The sequence below is a fragment of the Lactuca sativa genome, chromosome 7 (genome assembly GCF_002870075.4).
Source record: "Lactuca sativa cultivar Salinas chromosome 7, Lsat_Salinas_v11, whole genome shotgun sequence".
NCBI lineage: Eukaryota > Viridiplantae > Streptophyta > Magnoliopsida > Asterales > Asteraceae > Lactuca > Lactuca sativa.
The window spans coordinates 43,158,482-43,176,167 of record NC_056629.2 but is presented as its reverse complement, the minus strand read 5'-3'; the positions used below and the strand labels follow the sequence as shown (position 1 = coordinate 43,176,167).

General features: G+C 37.2%; 1 protein-coding gene and 1 long non-coding RNA gene across 2 annotated transcripts; one reads left to right on the top strand and one right to left on the bottom strand.

The window, feature by feature from the left end:
• Window positions 1-178: 178 nt before the first annotated feature.
• LOC122194906 (uncharacterized) lies at window positions 179-3,272 on the bottom strand. Its single transcript, XR_006184706.2, has 2 exons — window positions 2,218-3,272; window positions 179-1,812 (listed from the first exon to the last, which is right to left on the bottom strand). It is a non-coding gene; the product is annotated as an uncharacterized LOC122194906 (long non-coding RNA).
• Window positions 3,273-3,460: 188 nt separating this feature from the next.
• LOC111880689 (trihelix transcription factor ASIL2) lies at window positions 3,461-6,125 on the top strand. Its single transcript, XM_023877107.3, has 2 exons — window positions 3,461-4,253; window positions 5,516-6,125. Exons 1-2 carry the CDS (start codon window positions 3,603-3,605, stop codon window positions 5,939-5,941), a joined length of 1,077 nt encoding a protein of 358 aa, XP_023732875.1. The 5' UTR covers window positions 3,461-3,602; the 3' UTR covers window positions 5,942-6,125.
• Window positions 6,126-17,686: the final 11,561 nt, after the last annotated feature.

Genomic DNA, 17,686 nt, shown 5'->3' with positions numbered 1-17,686 from the left:
CAAGATTGAAAGTGCCTCAGTATAGCAAAAAAGTTAAACGATTTCATAATATGAATGTTTTAGAGCTCATTGAAACCATGCACACAAATATACACAATGCATGATGTTGGGCTTACTATTTTTAAATAAAGAAAACTACAATTGTGGCTCTATAATTGTTCTCATCATATGGAATACCTTCTTCATCCTTTTTTTTTTTTTTTTTAAATTAGTGGTCATACGTGTATTCATGAGTTTACAATCATGCAAATTAGATCTAACATTCATTTTGTTGGCATTATTACTTTGAGAAATAAAAATTCTATACTAAAACTTGTTTAATTTGTAAGCTTAAAAGTAGTTCAATACATCCATCAAACTCATACATATAGATTAGGGTTCATATCACCTTATTCCATCATTGGAGATGAAATTTAACCATCCGTTGGTTAGACAACAACCTCATGATAAACTAAAGAGGACTTCAAACATAAGAACCAACTCATAAACATCTAATGATCCTTCAAATTCAGTTTTGAGAAAGCTTAGGGTTAGAAAACCCCAAATCACCACTAAAACTCCAAAAAAACATAATAATGGAAGTTGTTTCTTAGAGAATGATTAAGGAAGGTGATGATTACTATAAACTCAAGGAATTCTAGGATTAAACATGGAGAATTCGGATTTGGAGAATCTCATAAATCCTAGACATGAATGAGAAGAAATGGAGTAGAATAAATGTCGTCTAAGCTAGGAGATGAATGTGAAATGACCAAGGCTTCACCAAAAGATCTTCAAGTTTCAAACCTCCATGGATTTAGGAGGAGGAATTTTCAAGTAGATCTCTCTTATTGCTGAAATTCGTTCAAATGAGTTAGAAGGGAAAACACCCATGACTAAAAGCTACTAGTTTTACTAATTGATAAGAAAAATCCCCCCTCTAACCCAAATTTTTGTGAAATAGCCACCAACACTTACTAATTGAACATGAACAATGTAATTTGTTAAATGAACGAACATGAACAAGAAAACTTGTTGGTTTAATTGTTCGTGTTCGTTCATTTGTTCAGTTAACTTAAACAAACGAACTTGAACAAGCCCCGTTCGTGTTCGTTCGGTTCATTTACAGCCCTAGTCGATGTATCTATAAAGTACAATCAACATTCATGGAAGGTAGAAGCATATTGGATGGACTGCTCATGGTAAATGGATTATACTCGGGGGCAAAGAAGACCAAAAAGAAAACTCTACTCTTCAAGGTAGATTTTGACAAGGCTTTCGACTCATTAAATTGGGACTTTTTGGATAGCAATCTAATGCAAATGGGTTTTGGAGGTAAGTGGAGAATGTGGATGAAGGGTTGCCTACAATCATCGCACACTTCTATTTTAATCAACAAAAACCCAACTGATGAATTCACGACATCGAAAGGGGGTCGACAGAGAGATCCCCTCTCCCCTTCCTTTTTTATTGTCTCCATGGAAGGTCCAAGTGTGGCAATGCAAGCTGCATGCAATAAGGGTGTTTTTTCAAGGACTTCGTTTACCAAACAAAGGTCCATTAATCTCACACCTCCTCTACACGGATGATGAATCATCCGTAGACGAATAGTCAAAACATAACAACAAAAATTTGGCATGAATCCTCCGTTGCTTCCACGTCGCCTCCGGTCTTAAAGTCAATTTTAACAAATCAAGAGTTTTTGACTTTTTGGTGTCGGGGCTGAGTTAAATGAAGTCTCCCGGTCTCACCCCTTGGTTGCGAACCCTCCATCTTACTCTTCTTCACATATCTTGGTGTTCATGTAGGTGCTAACATGAGACTCACGAGACACTGCACACAATAATTGAAAGATTCCAAAACAAATTATCAAATTGGAGTCAAAAGCATTATCCTTTGGTGGACGTTTGATACTTGTCAAATCTGTAATGGGGAACCTACCAAACTACTACAAGTCACTTTTTGTTACACCCATGGGTGTCTTAAACAAGCTTGAAAGAATTAGACGACGCTTTCTTTGGGGAGGTTCAGAAGGAAAAAATACGATACAGTGAGTCTCATGGGACAAAGTCGTTGTAGAGAAGGCCAAGAGTGGTCTGGGGGTTGGATCTATTAAATCCCTCAATATCTCATTATTGGTGAAATGGTGGTGGCGACTTCGAACAGAACCATCCACGATGTGGGCAAAAGTTATAACAAGCATCCATAAATTACACAACAAAGGCGACGATTGCTTACTCTTTAAAAACGATGACACGGGTTTGGAGCAACATTGCTTGCATCAAACGTGATATCGTTAAAGCGAACATCCTACATGATAAAATCATCAAAAAACACTAAGGGGAAAATGACGCCTCATGGACGTGTGATCTTACTGGGGATGAGAGATACTAGGTGAGTGCTCTTCGTTATGTATTGGAAGACAAGGGTACCATGGATAATGACATGTTTAATTGGATTAATGAGGTCCCAATAATGGTCACTTGCTTCATTTGGAGGACAAAAATGGGTCCCATCCCATCCGTTGTGGTGCTCGCTAAACGGAGTATTAATTTAGAGTCCATTACATGTTGTTTGTGTAATTTGACTGAGGAAACTTCTAATCATGTATTGGTCCGGTGCTCTTTTGCTAAACCAGTCATAAAAATTGATCTTTAAATGGTGCGACATCCCCATAGATAACTTCCCTACGGTAAACAATGTTATTGATTATGCCTCTAATTTGGGAAATTGTCCAAAAAAAAAGAAACGACTGTTGGGAATCTTCTACGGGATGTTATGGAGCATTTGGAAGGCAACAAACGAAAGGTTATTCAATAATAAACCGGTGTGTGCTACGAAAGTAGCGGATATAATCAAGGCCACAACATTCCTTTGTTTTATGCACAGAGGTGATCGCGAAAAACCGAATGGAATATGATTCTTTTTAATTCACTATAATGTTTTTTTTCCCTTCATCCATCTATTTTGATTTCCATGTACTGTTTCTTCCACTCCTAGTAACTTGATATATATTTTTTTTCAAACGAGTGGTTTTCTTTAATATATATATTTTCGCTTGACGGTTCAAAAAAATGTTTGCACTAAAAAGGCTAAAAGTCATAATCTAATTAATTAAATAATATAGAACTCTCGATATTTTCTGACAAAATTACTTTTTTCTTTTGGAACGGTGAGATAACATTAAAAACTAGTAAAAGCTATTTTCATAACACAATACTTCCTATTCTCACAATTTTTTAGTTATTTTATCATATAAAATTTGCAAATTAGAAATGATTAAAGCAACTGAATTCTCCTATAAACTGTTAGTTTATTAGAAATGATTAAAACAATTGAATTCTCCTATAAACTATTGCTTTATTATGTAGTCATTTTTAAAATACTTATTTAGATACCGTTAAAAGTATATAAAGCGAAATAAAATACCCCAAAAGTAAATGCTTGATTACAAGTAGAATTTGGTAGTCTAACAAAAAAGTAGCTTTATTTTTTCTAAATGCTAGTGGCTTTTTCCCTTTCTTTAGTCCCCTAGCATTTCCAAAAGGACACATACCTCCTACTTTCATGTTAGCAGCTTAAAATCTGTTTTCTCAATTCTAGTATGAGGAGAGGGAGGACGAATGATCACCATGGATAATAATAAACCAAATAAGCAAGAAACCCCATCTCCCTTCACCAATAAAGATCATGATTCCTCGCCTAGAAAGCCTCCACTCCCCTCCGCCTCCGTCGCCGGAGGTAGCGGTGGAGATAGGTTGAAGAGAGACGAGTGGAGTGAAGGGGCGGTTTCGAGTCTACTAGAGGCTTATGAAGCCAAGTGGGTGCTTCGTAATCGAGCCAAGCTAAAGGGTCATGACTGGGAAGATGTGGCTAAGTACGTGTCTTCACGCGCTAATTCAAGCAAGTCGCCTAAAACACAAACGCAGTGTAAGAATAAGATCGAGTCGATGAAGAAACGGTACCGTTCGGAGTCCGCCACCTCCGATGTATCGTCGTGGCCGCTGTTTCCGCGTTTGGATCTGTTGTTGCGTGGCAGCGGTGGTCCTCCGGTTGTAACATCTGGCGGTGATCCACCGTCTTCTTCGACTCCCGTTGCTAATAAACTTCCTCTGATGGTGTTTGAACACACGCCTCCGCCTCCTCCTCCGCCGATGATTCAGTCATCGAGTCCGCCGGTCACTCTACCGGTGCCCTTGCCGGTTGCAACTCCGGCACATCAAGTAATTGGACAGAATTCAATCGATTCTAATGGCCTCGATCGGGAGAACAAGGTGCGTGGAGTTCTTTCCATTTCTTTTAAAATTTTAAAATTATATTGTATTTTATACTCTAATCATTTGAAACTTCCGGTATTTTTCTATATTAAATGCAATTTTTTATTCATATATTGGAACAAATATTAAATTTCTAATAGAAAAATAGGAAAAGTGTAGAAAAACATGACCTATTACATAAAAAAATAAGTAATCTACACTCTTAATTTTGTGCTTGTTACACGCTTTATTATTTAACAATCAATAAGATGAAAATTGTGTTTTAATATTGGGTTTTTTTAGAGGGCTTTAAATAGTAAAAACTTTAATGTAGGTTTATGCGTTTAACATGTGGTTTTTGGGCATGTATTAAAATCATGGAAGGTTCCAATAGACATAAAATCAGGATAGTAGTTTTTATGATAATTAGCTATAATAACTATTAGAAGTTATATTTTTGTTAGAAAGTATAAAAATACTAATACCATTTATTTATATTCTATGATATATTAACTCAGATATTGATAGAATTAATTTACATAAATGGTTCATGTGGTATGGTTTTTTTTCGTTACAACTTTTGTCCTTGTGGTTTAAGTTTATTAACCCCGTTAGAATTGTGTTGCTAAGTGCCTTCAGAAAGACATTTTTACCCTATCTTTTGTTTTTTTCAAATTTTTTGCTTTCTATTAATTAAAAACACAACTAAACAAAAACTCAAAACAACGACGACCACCATTGCCACCCCTATCAAAATTTCATTTTTTGCAAAGATCATAGTTAGACGTTAAATCTAACTATTTTATCTTTATCTTTTGTAAAATGACCAATTTAGTCATTTTTTTCTTAATATTCTTATTAATCAAAACAAAGAACCCCACCCCACCCCTATCCTTTCTCCCTCCCGTCTTCTCCTTGACTCTCGTGACTACTCTTATTGATCTTTAAACAATATGATTACTTTTTTTTTGCACATTAAACAAGTGCAAATGATATAATAATTATAATGATATTTTTGTTGATGTAGATATCAAAACCGAAACTTGTCATCTTCTTATTGGATTGTATGGTCATCAAATAATGTATTAGTTTAAGAGTAGGTTTGTGACCAAACCCTAAACCTACTAAAGCATATGGGTCCATTTATCAATAACACGTCATCCTTTTTAAAAAAAAAATGAAAAGTTTACTCACTTTTTATGAAAATTGTATTTTTCCTTTTCTATATAGTAGTATTTTACATGATCGAATCCGTTACTTAAAACATTTTAATTTATTAGGAAGATGATGTGGTGGGTATTAAAACGAGCGAGAAAGAGATTAATCAAGTATCTGAAAAAATGGAAATTGAAACCGACTGTAGCACTCCAGCACTTTATAGCAACGAAAAAGGAAAGATACAGACGAAAAACCAAAACCACAAGAATACAAATAATAGAAAAAGACGAAGAAAAGGAGAAAGAGAAAGTTGGGATGTAGCGGAGAGCATAAGATGGTTGGCTAAAGTGATGGTGAGGTCAGAGCAGGCTAAAGTTGAAACAATGCGGGAGTTGGAGAAAATGAGAGCGGATGCTGAGGTGAAAAGAGGTGAAATTGATCTGAAAAGAACCGAGATAATTGCTCATACTCAGTTAGAGATTGCTAGGCTCTTTGCTACAAGCTTTGGTAAGACTGTTGATCCATCTTTAAGGATTGGAAGGAGTTGAGTTGAATAGAGCTGCCACAATTTTAAGCATATATATATACTTTTTATGTACTAATTGTTATAAGAAAACAACAACATTATACATCTATATGTAAATGTAGATGTAAGAGGTTGTTATATGATGTTGATGCATGTTTGTAATTGTATCTTATATTTATGGGAAATTACTTCAAAGATCCTCACAATTGTGGAAAGATTGTAGAATGATAAATGCAATTTGTTTATTGTGCTGCATTTCCTTATGGAAAACCCTACTTCAAAAAAAAAAAAATGGACAAAAAATAAATAAATTAAGTAGTTACATGATGCAATTTTTTATTTTCTTGATATTTTAACTTGGTTATTTTTACAGTAAAAACTTTGTTCACTATAGCTAATGGTTCCAAATCCCGTTATTTATCGAAATAAATAATAATCAAATGTACATTGTCTTTAAGATGACAATTTATGACACGATACGATAAAAGTACAGGATACAAAAAAAAATGGGACGAAATTGAAATTTGAATTCGTATTGTGTTGTGTTCATATCAAGTGTGAAAAACATGATGTGATGTTGTGTTGTGCTCAAGATTTGAAACAAAATCAACACGATATTAACATGTGTTTGTCAAGCTTTTCGTGTTTATCGTATTTTATAAGATTAATTTCGAATTAGGATTTTGCCTGCTACACGTTGCAGCGACGGCAATCTGTTTTGTAAGTTGAATTTTGATGATTGTATTTATAAACGCTACATATCATTATACTTTTTGGTAGATAATATATACAATCGGTATTGTTATGGGTAAAAATTAACTTTTGGAATCTTTTTCAAGATTCGGAACAACATACCGGATAAGATCTTGACCAACATCTTACTCAAAATTTCGTAGGCTACTAATTGGTTCATTATATTCTTTATTTGCCTACTTCTTTGATTCGTTTTGAATATGTCAATTAAGACTCGATCAACTCAGAATCTCAATAAGAAACACGAGGAAAAGGATTCGGTCACTAAGAATTTCGGATCAGAAGATAAATGTCGAGATTTTAGCATGGTTGTTACTATCCGTTGGAAACATTGGGAAAAAAAGATAGTTTGTCTTGAACATGTGTATACATGAACACACTACTTTTTACTTGTAATCAACAACAAAGCTTTCAGATTGTACTCTTTCGATTATTTAATAAAAAACATCAAAAACAGTTCGACAATTGTCGGCTTCCGAGGTTTTGTGTCGGATATATTAGTCAAGATCAAGGGCTTTCTTCATAATCCTCTTGTTCATCACTTACATTTTTATACTACATTCAGATCTTAACACCACAAACTTTACTAATTTGATTGGTATACACTTAACACAATTTTTTAAACCAAAATAGGTACTACTGACTAACTTCAATATATACAATCGAATGAAAACGTATCATATGTGACCAAATTCATACGTACGGAACATACATAAAGATAAGCACGAAAACGTAAATAAACTAGAATTTATATTGACACATACATAAAAAAAATCGTATTATATGTGACTCGACTCATATGTAAAAAAACATAGATAAAAATAAGCACAATAACATAAAAAAATTTACGTTGAAACCAAGACAAACTCGAATTTATACCGAAACATACATAAAAAAATTAAGGTTTGTTTTTAAAAATTAAGTAATTAACGAAAGAAAATTCTAAATTTACATCAAAACGTTGACCACATTGAATTATACTGACATGCACATAAAATGATACAAATAAACATGTAAAAAATAGTTTTTTCTAAGTTAACGAACGAAAGTTATTAAGTAAAATAAGATAATGTATACTACGGGGGTTAAACATGAAAGTTTACAAAATAAAGACGGTTAAAGTGATATTTTACAAAGTTCATATTAAAAGGGTCAAAATAACATTTTAAAAAGTTATGTGGTGAAAAATATAATTTTACAAAGTATTTAAAAATTAGAGAGGTGAAAAATGTCATTTCATAAAGTAGAGAGGTGTTAAGTATAAATGGAAACATCCAAAAACATTGTATGTTAAAATATTGCCAGTAACCTCCTTGTCACACGTTGCAACAGCCGATCTTATTTTTACTTTGAATTTTGATAATTGTATTGATAAGAATTATGTATCGTTTCATTTGTTGGTACATAAATATAAACGGTAAGTGGAGTACCCTGACTAACTCCAATTCATACGGTCAAATTAAACGTATTATATGCGACTTAACTCATTACGTAGGAAATATATATAAAGTAACACAAAAACGTACACAAAATTTACGTCGAAACGTAAAGAAACTCGCATTTATACCAACACGTACACAAAAATAAGTTAGTAATTTTTTTTAAGTTAATGAACATAATTTCAAATAATCAAAACGTATTATATATGACCGAATCATACTTAAGAACGTACATAAAACTAAGCAGAAAAACACGAAAAAATAACGTAAAAAAATAAGTATTTTTTTCTAAATTCGCGAACGAAAGTTCTAAATATACGTTGAAATGTTGACCACCTCAAATTTACATCGATACATACATAATAATAAACACGTAATAAATTAGTTTTTTTAAAGATAACGAACGAAAGTTATTATATATATTCGAAAAATGTCATATTTGCCCAACAAACTTGTTACGTTTGTTTTAAAAGATCACCCATTTATTTTTTTGGTACAAAAAGAGCATGATGTATAAAGTGACTGGTTGAAATGGTCCCTTGACCCTTGATAAAAAGTTCTGTTGCCAAATCATCAAAAAATAGGTGAGGTGGATGCTTACTCACTGCTTAAGTGGCAACTGAGTGTGGTCCACAGTACAACCATTGGTCCCCAAGAATCGCCACGTCGTCGATGGTCCCATTATATAATGAAAGCGATACTCTAGTTAGTTTGTCCCGCCCACTTTGTTATCTTTATGAATTTCTCTCCTTTGTTCTTCCTTCTCCACCAAATAGCTTTTAACCTCGATCATTTCCAGACAATGTCTCAAAAAACCTTCTCCAATAACGGTGGATTTCGTGAGACGGATTTAGACATTCCACCTACTGAGTACGAGCTTCTTGCCATGGAAACCCAAGTGGAGCTGGAGCAGATGGGACAACAGCCGGGGGAGGAAATGAGGGCTGATCTTCATGAGATGAGGAACGTCTTGAAGGCAGTTGTAACGATTGGCATGACTCGTGTTCCTGGTTTTGTTTATGGGGTTTTTGGTTGTGGGGGTGTAACACCCCGTTCCTGGTACGGATTTAATTCATTAAATTTTTATTTTATAGGAGCTACTTGACGAGTTGGTAGCCCTAACTCGTCGAGTAGAGGCCAGGCTAAGCGCGGGTTTTAATGAGGCTACTCGACGAGTCGAATCCCGGACTTGACGAGTAGGCCAGGCTGGATGAAACCCTAATATTTAGGGTTTGCACCCTATTTAAGCAACATTATGGGCCTCCATTCCAGCCTCCATCACCTCCAGAGCATTAATCCCGAAACCCTAATCCTCCATAAGTGAACTTGAGCTTTCTTGGTTATTTTGAGTGTTATTTGGTGTATCTTGAAGCTAGTGGAAGAAGTTGAAGATAGAAGACTCAAGGGAGAAGGAGTAGATCCAGGAACTACACCCCATTCGCCATATTTTCTGGTAATCAAGCTTCCAACTTGATCTTCTTTCTCTTAGATATATTTGCCCCAAATATTAAGAAGGTTTTGGCTCAAAAACCTTGGTCCTTGGTGTTGGGACGTCCTAAGTGGTTCATATCTCGGATCTACGTCCTAGGAAGGGTTACATGGCATAAACGTGCAACATTATGACCATGAGAACCCCCCCATGCATCTTATAGACCTTATTTCTGGGTCTTTTGAGCTTAAGGCCCCATGCATGGATGTAAAGTTCTTAACTTTACATGTTATATCAACCCTAAGAGGCCATATCTACCCTTTGGATGAGATGAGCTCAACAGAAATCGAGTTATTGGTCATGGATTTTAGGGGACTCGGCGAGTCGGGGATTGGTTCCCCAACCCTTGCTGTTTCTGAGGAATTTGGTTGAGTCTAGAAAGGGGACTCAACAAAATGGATGTGATTAAGGACCTGGAAATCATCAGACTCAGTGAGTTTATGAGCAACTCGGCAAGTCCAAGGCAATCTCCCAACCCATGAAGACGGACTTGGCGAGTTGTTCATATAACTCGGCGAGTCATAGACTGGACTCATTCATATGTTGAAGATGAACTCGATGAGTTCAAGGATGAACTCGGCAAGTCGGTTGAAGATAGTCCAGATGTTATGGTTGAAGGAGAACTCGTCGAGTTCTTGCTAGACTCGACGAGTAGGGTCGAGGATGGAGTCATTTCGAAAGGATAGGGACTCGACGAGTTGGTGGACCAACTCGGCGAGTCAAGTCAACTAGAGGTTGACTTTGACCAGGACGTTGACTTTGGCCAGGGGTAAAATGGTCATTTTACCCTAAAAGTAGTGATCAGTTTTTGACTAAGTGTCCTTATGGAATTTATAGTCGGGGAGTCACCGGAACAACAGACATGGATTTCTCGTTCGGATTTCAGCAAACAGTTAGCTTTACGAGGTGAGTTTTCCTCCAGTAGGAATGAGTCTAAGGCACCAATGATGACCCGTTTAAGTAGTTATAGTATGCAGGGGTTAGCTCGATACAGTCCAAATGTTTCCGGACTTCGATCTGATGTCGGGGCGGTCCCGAGAAGTAGTTATGTATGCGTGATGTCTTTGTGATTCATGCATGTTGTATGTTGTATGTTATATGTTATGTGTTATGTGTATCGGGCTTCAGCCCAATGCCGGGGCAAGCCCGATGTATGTTAGTTTATATGCTATGAGTTATGTGTTCCGGGGCAAGCCCGACGTATGCTAGTTTGAATGCTATATGTTATATGTTCTGGGTTTCGGTCCGATGTCGGGGCAAGCCCGATGTAGATTATGTGATTTTGTTATGTGTTTATGATATATGTCATCATGTGTATGTGCTAGGGTAAGCCCGATGTCGGGGCAAGCCCGATGCCCGATGCGGTCGGATGCCGGGGTGAGCCCGTTGCCGGGCAAGAGTCCGATGCCGAGATTCGTCCCGATGCAGTTGGGAGTAGTCCATAGTATTGTTATTGTGATATGTTATTTGTATGGTATGTGGTAGTTTGGGGAGCTCACTAAGCTTCGTGCGTATAGTTTCAGTTTTGGTTTCACGTACTTCCGGTAGCAAAGGGAAGAGCTCGGGATGATCACATGGCACACACCACAGTCTTTAGCCTGGGAGTTTTACTATGATATTTTGATATGATATTTGACATGAGATTTGACATATGATAGATATTATGATATTTTGAAACACATGGTTTATGATTTTTATACTTTGGCAATGATATTATGGTTTTAATATTGCTTTAAAAACGAAATTTTTGGGTTGTATTTTTGGGATGTTTTAGGGGGTTTCGGTTTATAGTGGATGTAGTTTATGGGTTGTTGATGGCGATTTTAGGGTTTTTTGGTTGTTTGGGGTGGTTTTCTGTTGGTTTTTGTTCTAGTCGTCGTCATCACTGGATAGTATTATGATAGATTTAAGTTTGTTAGTAATGGTAGTATTTTGATGGGTTAAAACTATTTTTGGGGGGTTTTGGATAGTAGAAAACCTCGTGAATCATGTATGTATAACCACTGTTGTATGAATGTTGTTTGGAAAATAGTATTATGAAGTTTTATCTTTATATAAAACTAATTGAATGTATGTTAACCCCGTAAACCAATTGTATTGTTAACACCCCATGTGAGTTATTATAACAGTGCTAGAGACTAGTGGCCTACTACGACGTTCTTCAGGCGTCGAAATGTTAGAGATCTATACACAAGTGTCATGCTCTCTTACCGAGACTCTGGTTATAATTTAGGAACTTTAGTGTACTCAAGTAAGTACGGTGAAGACATGTCTCACAAAATTTGTATTAACCGATTTACGTGTAGTGTAATGAAAACCCTTAATGAAAGTATTACCCTTCCATAGGGGTCATATAGTGTAAAAATATTGATACCTTTAAATAATTATATGATTCGTACAAAATGATATTGTAGTATCTACGATTTCCAAACTATACCCATTATAGTTTATTATGAATGTTTTGTTAAGTCCCTTTATATAATCATCTATATAAATGCATAATAGTTATCTTGTCTAGATGTTTTTAAAAGATTATATCATATAAACTTACATCTAACACAAGTATGAGAAATTTGATATGAAAAGTCCATTTCTACCTTTTGCCCCTTTTTAACGATATTTACCGGTAATAAAAACAAACATAACTTGGTAACACATATTTTTACCCTCCTTGGGTTTTTTACTCAAGTTAATTTTATTTATTTAAAAACCATATATTTTTTGTCATAAGCTAAATGATTTTATAAACTTGTTATAATCACTTTTATTTAAAAATCAATTTTTACATAAAATGTTAGATTTTTGTGTTTTCTTTTTGTGAAGCTAGCTCCTTGGTATTTTGTCTAGTTTCAAAATACATGTCCAAATCAACATATTTTGGGTTATATCCCACAAAAATGGTGAAATAACTAGAATCTAACCATTTTTGCTAGAAAAGCCATGTTTTGTCCATAAAATCTTAAATCCTTGTATCCTTGTAGTTTTAGCCTTTTCTAAAGAACATATAGCATAGTTTAGGTTTGTTTTTCTTATTTTTGCATCGCTAGCTAACATATCACAATTAAATGTTCTACAAATAAGTAATAGCCACATTTCATAAAGAATAATGCTTTAAACACAACATAGATTTGGAAACATGCTAACATTTGTGTTGTAAATCAAGCTTTTCTTGTAACCCCCCTTCCCCTAAAAACATGAAAACTCGAAAATATGGGGGTATGAACTCACCTTGAGTGTGTTTGTGGTTGGTTAAAGAGACGAAGATGAAGATCCACTAGCTTAGAACACTTGAAGGTGGTTGGAGAACACTTTAAGTTGGTATTATCCTATGGATTTATAACACATGATAATGTGTGTAAATGAGATGAAACTAGTATGAATGTGTGTAAAAACACTAGATTATGAAGAAAACACTTACCAAAACTCTAAGAAACAACTTGAAAAATTATTCCTTCGAAGGTTTGAAATTATTCTTGAGAGAAAGAATGGAGAAGATGAAGAAAGGTTGAAGATGAGGAGGGGGTTCGGCCGCAAGTAATAGGGAGGGGGAGGGGTGGGGTGGAATGATGTTTGCATCATTATATGTTGGGTAAAGGCATTGTTATACATTGTGTAATATTTCTTGTTGGAAAAGATGCATCATTCATGTTACAAGTCAACTCTTTTTTTCCAATCGAAAACATCATTAAGCCCACCGAAATCACATGGTGATTTCAGTCCAAGTACCACCGAGATCATAGTGTTTTCGGTCCTAAACTGAGAACTCTAAAAGCAAAGTATAAACCACAATTTGTGTGCTAACCAGTTGACTTTCTTTGACTTGTTTGACTTTTGCTGACAGAACTGCCAGTTGTCACATTATCCCCCCATTAGAGGGAATTTCGTCTCGAAATTTGCACCTTGGGCGGGTTCTTACGATCTAGAAGAAAATTTGTGGGTATTTCTGTTTCATTTGGTCCTTACGTTCCCAAGTAAATTCAGGCCCTCGCTTGGCGTTCCAACGGACCTTCACTACGGGTGTGCGGCTTTGTTTCATCCTTTTGACTTCCTTGTCCATGATTTCCACAGGCTCTTCAATGAGGTGGAGACTCTCATTTACTTCAATCTCATCAAGTGGAATGACAAGAGTTTTATCAGACATACACTTCTTCAAGTTGGAGACATGAAAGGTGGGGTGTACGTTGCTGAGTTCCTATGGTAGTTGAAGTTTATAAGCTACCGGGCTGATCCTGGAAAGGATCTCGAATGACCCGATATACCTTGGATTTAATTTCCCATGTTTTCCAAAATGTATCATTCCCTTCTAGTGTGAGACCTTCAACAACACGCGGTCACCAACCTAGAATTCCAAGGGTTTTCGTCAGCTTTCTGCATAGCTCTTTTGCCGATCCTGGGATGCCTTTAATCGTTCATGGATTTGAACAATCTTCTCCGTGGTTTCCCGTATGATCTCAGGGATGATGAATGTGCTATTAGGCACTTGTCCCCTTGCTAGCTGTGTGTCACCCACCTCAGCCCAACACAGAGGTGATATGTACTTGCGTCTATAGAGGGCTTCGAATGGAGCAACCTTAATGCTAGTATATTAACTGTTATTATATGAAAATTCGATGAGCGGTAAGTGGGTATCCCAGGATTTACCAAAATCTATCATACAAGCTCTCAACATGTCTTCCAGCGTCTGTATGGTTCTCTCGCTTTTCCCGTCGGTTTGAGGGTGATAAGCTGTTCTCATGTCGAGTTTGGTTCCCAAGGACTTTTGTAGTGATTGCCATAACTGTGAGGTAAATATACTATCTTTGTCGGAGATAATGGATATTGGAACGCCATGCAATCGTACAATCTCTTTGATGTACGTCCTTGTTAGTTTCTCCATCTTATCTGTCTCCTTTATCGGCAGGAAGTGTGCGGATTTGGTTAATCTATCAACGATCACCCAGATGGTGTTTAGTCCACCCGTCGTTTTTGGGAAACTTGTTTATGAAGTCCATGGTTATCCTCTCCTACTTCCAATCGGGTATATCCGGTTGCTGAAGCAACCCCGAGGGCTTTTGGTATTCTACCTTGACCTTGGCACAAGTCAGGCACTTGCCCACATAGGTAGCGATTTCTGCCTTGAGGTCCATATACATCTTGTCTGAACCAGGATGAACGGAGTATTTGGTTTTATGAGCCTCGTTCATGACAACATCTCTGTACCCTCCAAATTTTGGTTTCCAGATTCGGTTCATGAGATAATAAGCCCTGTCCTCCTTGGCTTTAAGGTTTTTGTCCATTCCCCACAAGGCCTAACTTGCGACGTTCTCGAGTTTCAAGGCTTCTAGTTGTGCCTCCTTAATTTGTGTCATGGTCAATGATTTTACCCGATGACCCAAATATTTTTTTGACTTAGGGCATCTGCTACTATGTTGACCTTGCCTAGATGATAACGAATTTCGCATTCATAGTCATTTAGCAGTTCTACCCATCGTCGTTGTCTCATGTTGAGCTCCTTTTGATTGAGAATGTGTTGGAGACTCTTATGGTCAGTGAAGATTGTGAGCTTTGTGCCATAAGGGTAGTGTCTCTAGATTTTTAAGGAAATCACTATTGTCCCTAAATCAAAGTTGTGTGTGGTGTAGTTGACCTTACAAGTATTAAGTTGTCTAGGAGATATCTTCCTCCGGAACTTTGAGCTGAGGGTATCCCGACCTTACATCAACTTTTTAAGAAGTAGCTCGTTCTTTGAAGTTGGTTGAGCAGATCGTTGATTTGGGGTAGGGGTATCGGTCCGTGATGGTGGGTTTGTTCGACTCTTGACAGCCACCACACATACGGAATGATCCAACTTTCTTCTTTACGAGCAAGACTGGCGCTCCCCAAGCTGAGAAGCTCGGCCTGATAAATCCTTTACTCATTAGTTTGTTCAGTTTACTAGACAATTCCTGCATTTCTGTCAGTGTTAATCGATATGTGGATTTGGTTATGGGAGTGACTCCAGGAATCAAGTCAAATTTGAAATCGACTTGGCGCACGTGTGGTATTACCGGAAGGTCTTTTGGAAATACATCGGGGAGGTTACATATTTCTGGAATATCCTTGATGTCTTTCACTTCCTGTTTATCGACCACAACGTGGGTTAGGAAGGCGTGGTACCTATTGTGTAGGTACTTCTGAGCCTTGATGCAAGAGACGATTTGGAGGTTTGTATCGGTTTTGTCATCATAGATGACAAGGGTTTCGTTATTTGGTAAGTTAAGTTGAACGACCTTTTCATAATACATGATATTGGTATGGTGAGGACTTAACCAACGCATGCAAATGATTACGTCAAAGTTTCCTATTGTCACCGGTATTAGGTCGATTTGGAAGGAATGATTGTTTAGAGTTAGGGTGCATCCTATGTATGTGTCGTTGGTGGTTTCAGTTCTTCCTCTAGCCATCTCTTCCGGGAATATTTTAGTGAATGTTTGAGATTTTTGTTTGAGTATGTATTTATACTTCGTGACTCACGAGCCTCCTCTCTGCACCCCTATCGTAAAGTACGCATGCATATGAGTTATTTTAGGAGAAACATATCGGTAACCGCGGTGGGGTCCTTCATTGCCTCCTCATGCCCTATCGCCAACACTCTTCACACTCCTCCGACAATTTTGTTCTTTTCCTTTGGGAATTCCCTCTTTAGATGCCCCGTCTCACCACATCCGTAACACACATGACTCACCCCAACTTTAGTGGCTTGGGTGGTCTGTTGTGCTGGCACCCTACAGAAACGAGTGGTGTGCCCCTTTTTGCTATAGTTGTTGCAGTGCCTCTCTCGACAGAATCCATTTTGATGGTGAAACATCCCAAAAATACGGTCCAAAAATTTCGTTATAAAATCATTAGTAAAAACCATGAATACCAATCATCATATAAAAACCATAAGTCGTGTAACCCAAAATAACATAATATCAAATATCAGAGTGAATCATCCCAGGATAAAGTTGTGGTGTATGCCATGCAGTCATCTGGAGCTCTTCCCTTTGCTAGTTGAAGTACCTAAAACCAAAACTAAAAACTGTAAGCACGAAGCTTAGTGAGTCTCCCCAAACTACCACATACCATACACATAAACTCACAATCACATACATTGGGCCTTGCCCGCTACATCGGGCCTCACCCGACATCAGACCGAAGTCCGGTATACATATAACATAGCAACAGGCATATAACACATAAATATATAACATACACATAAACATTCCTCGATCTTTCCCCAAAATCGGACCGGAGTCCGAAACACATAACACATAACATATAAGCTAGACCTTCCTCGGGCTTGCCCTGACATCGGACCGAAGTCCGGAACACATAAACAAACACATGCAAGAATCACAAAGACATCAAGCATACAAACATTCCTCGGGCTTGCCCCGGCATCATACCGAAGTCTGGAAACATATAACTACATCGGGGTAACCCCGACAATGCTAACATACATAAACGGGCTGACCTTGGTGCCTTATACCCATTCCTATAGGAGAAGACTCACCTCACACTGTTGAAGTCCTGCGGACCAAACCCTAGCTGCTGGTTGATAGATTCCTGAATCTGTCAACATCAAAATAACACCCAATTAATAATTGGGTCCCAACACATCCATAACTCCATGCTTGGGGTAAAGGACTACTTTACCCCTAACTTAGCTTGATTCAAGCCCAATGCCCAATCCAAAGGCCCAAAAGTCTAATAATGAACCAAGGCCCAACTATGGCCCAATTTTCCAAATTGGGCCCAAACCTCTACATGGTCTTGCCAAAAGGCCCAACTATTTATTCTTGGTCCAACACTTGACATTCTGATGGTCCAATATCACATAATCATCAAGGCCCGGTTATGGCCCATCTATAGCCTAATTTTCCAAATTAGGCCCAAACCTTTCCAATGGGCCTTATCCTGAAGCCCAATCCAAGTGTTCTAGTCCATTTACTTGTTAATAGTTGGCCCATCTAGAGTCCAGACATCTAGGCCCACCAGAAAGGCCTAACTCTAAACCCAACACAATTAGGGTTTTCACATGAAATGATGATTAGGGTTAAGTGTTTCCCACTTAACCCATTAAGGA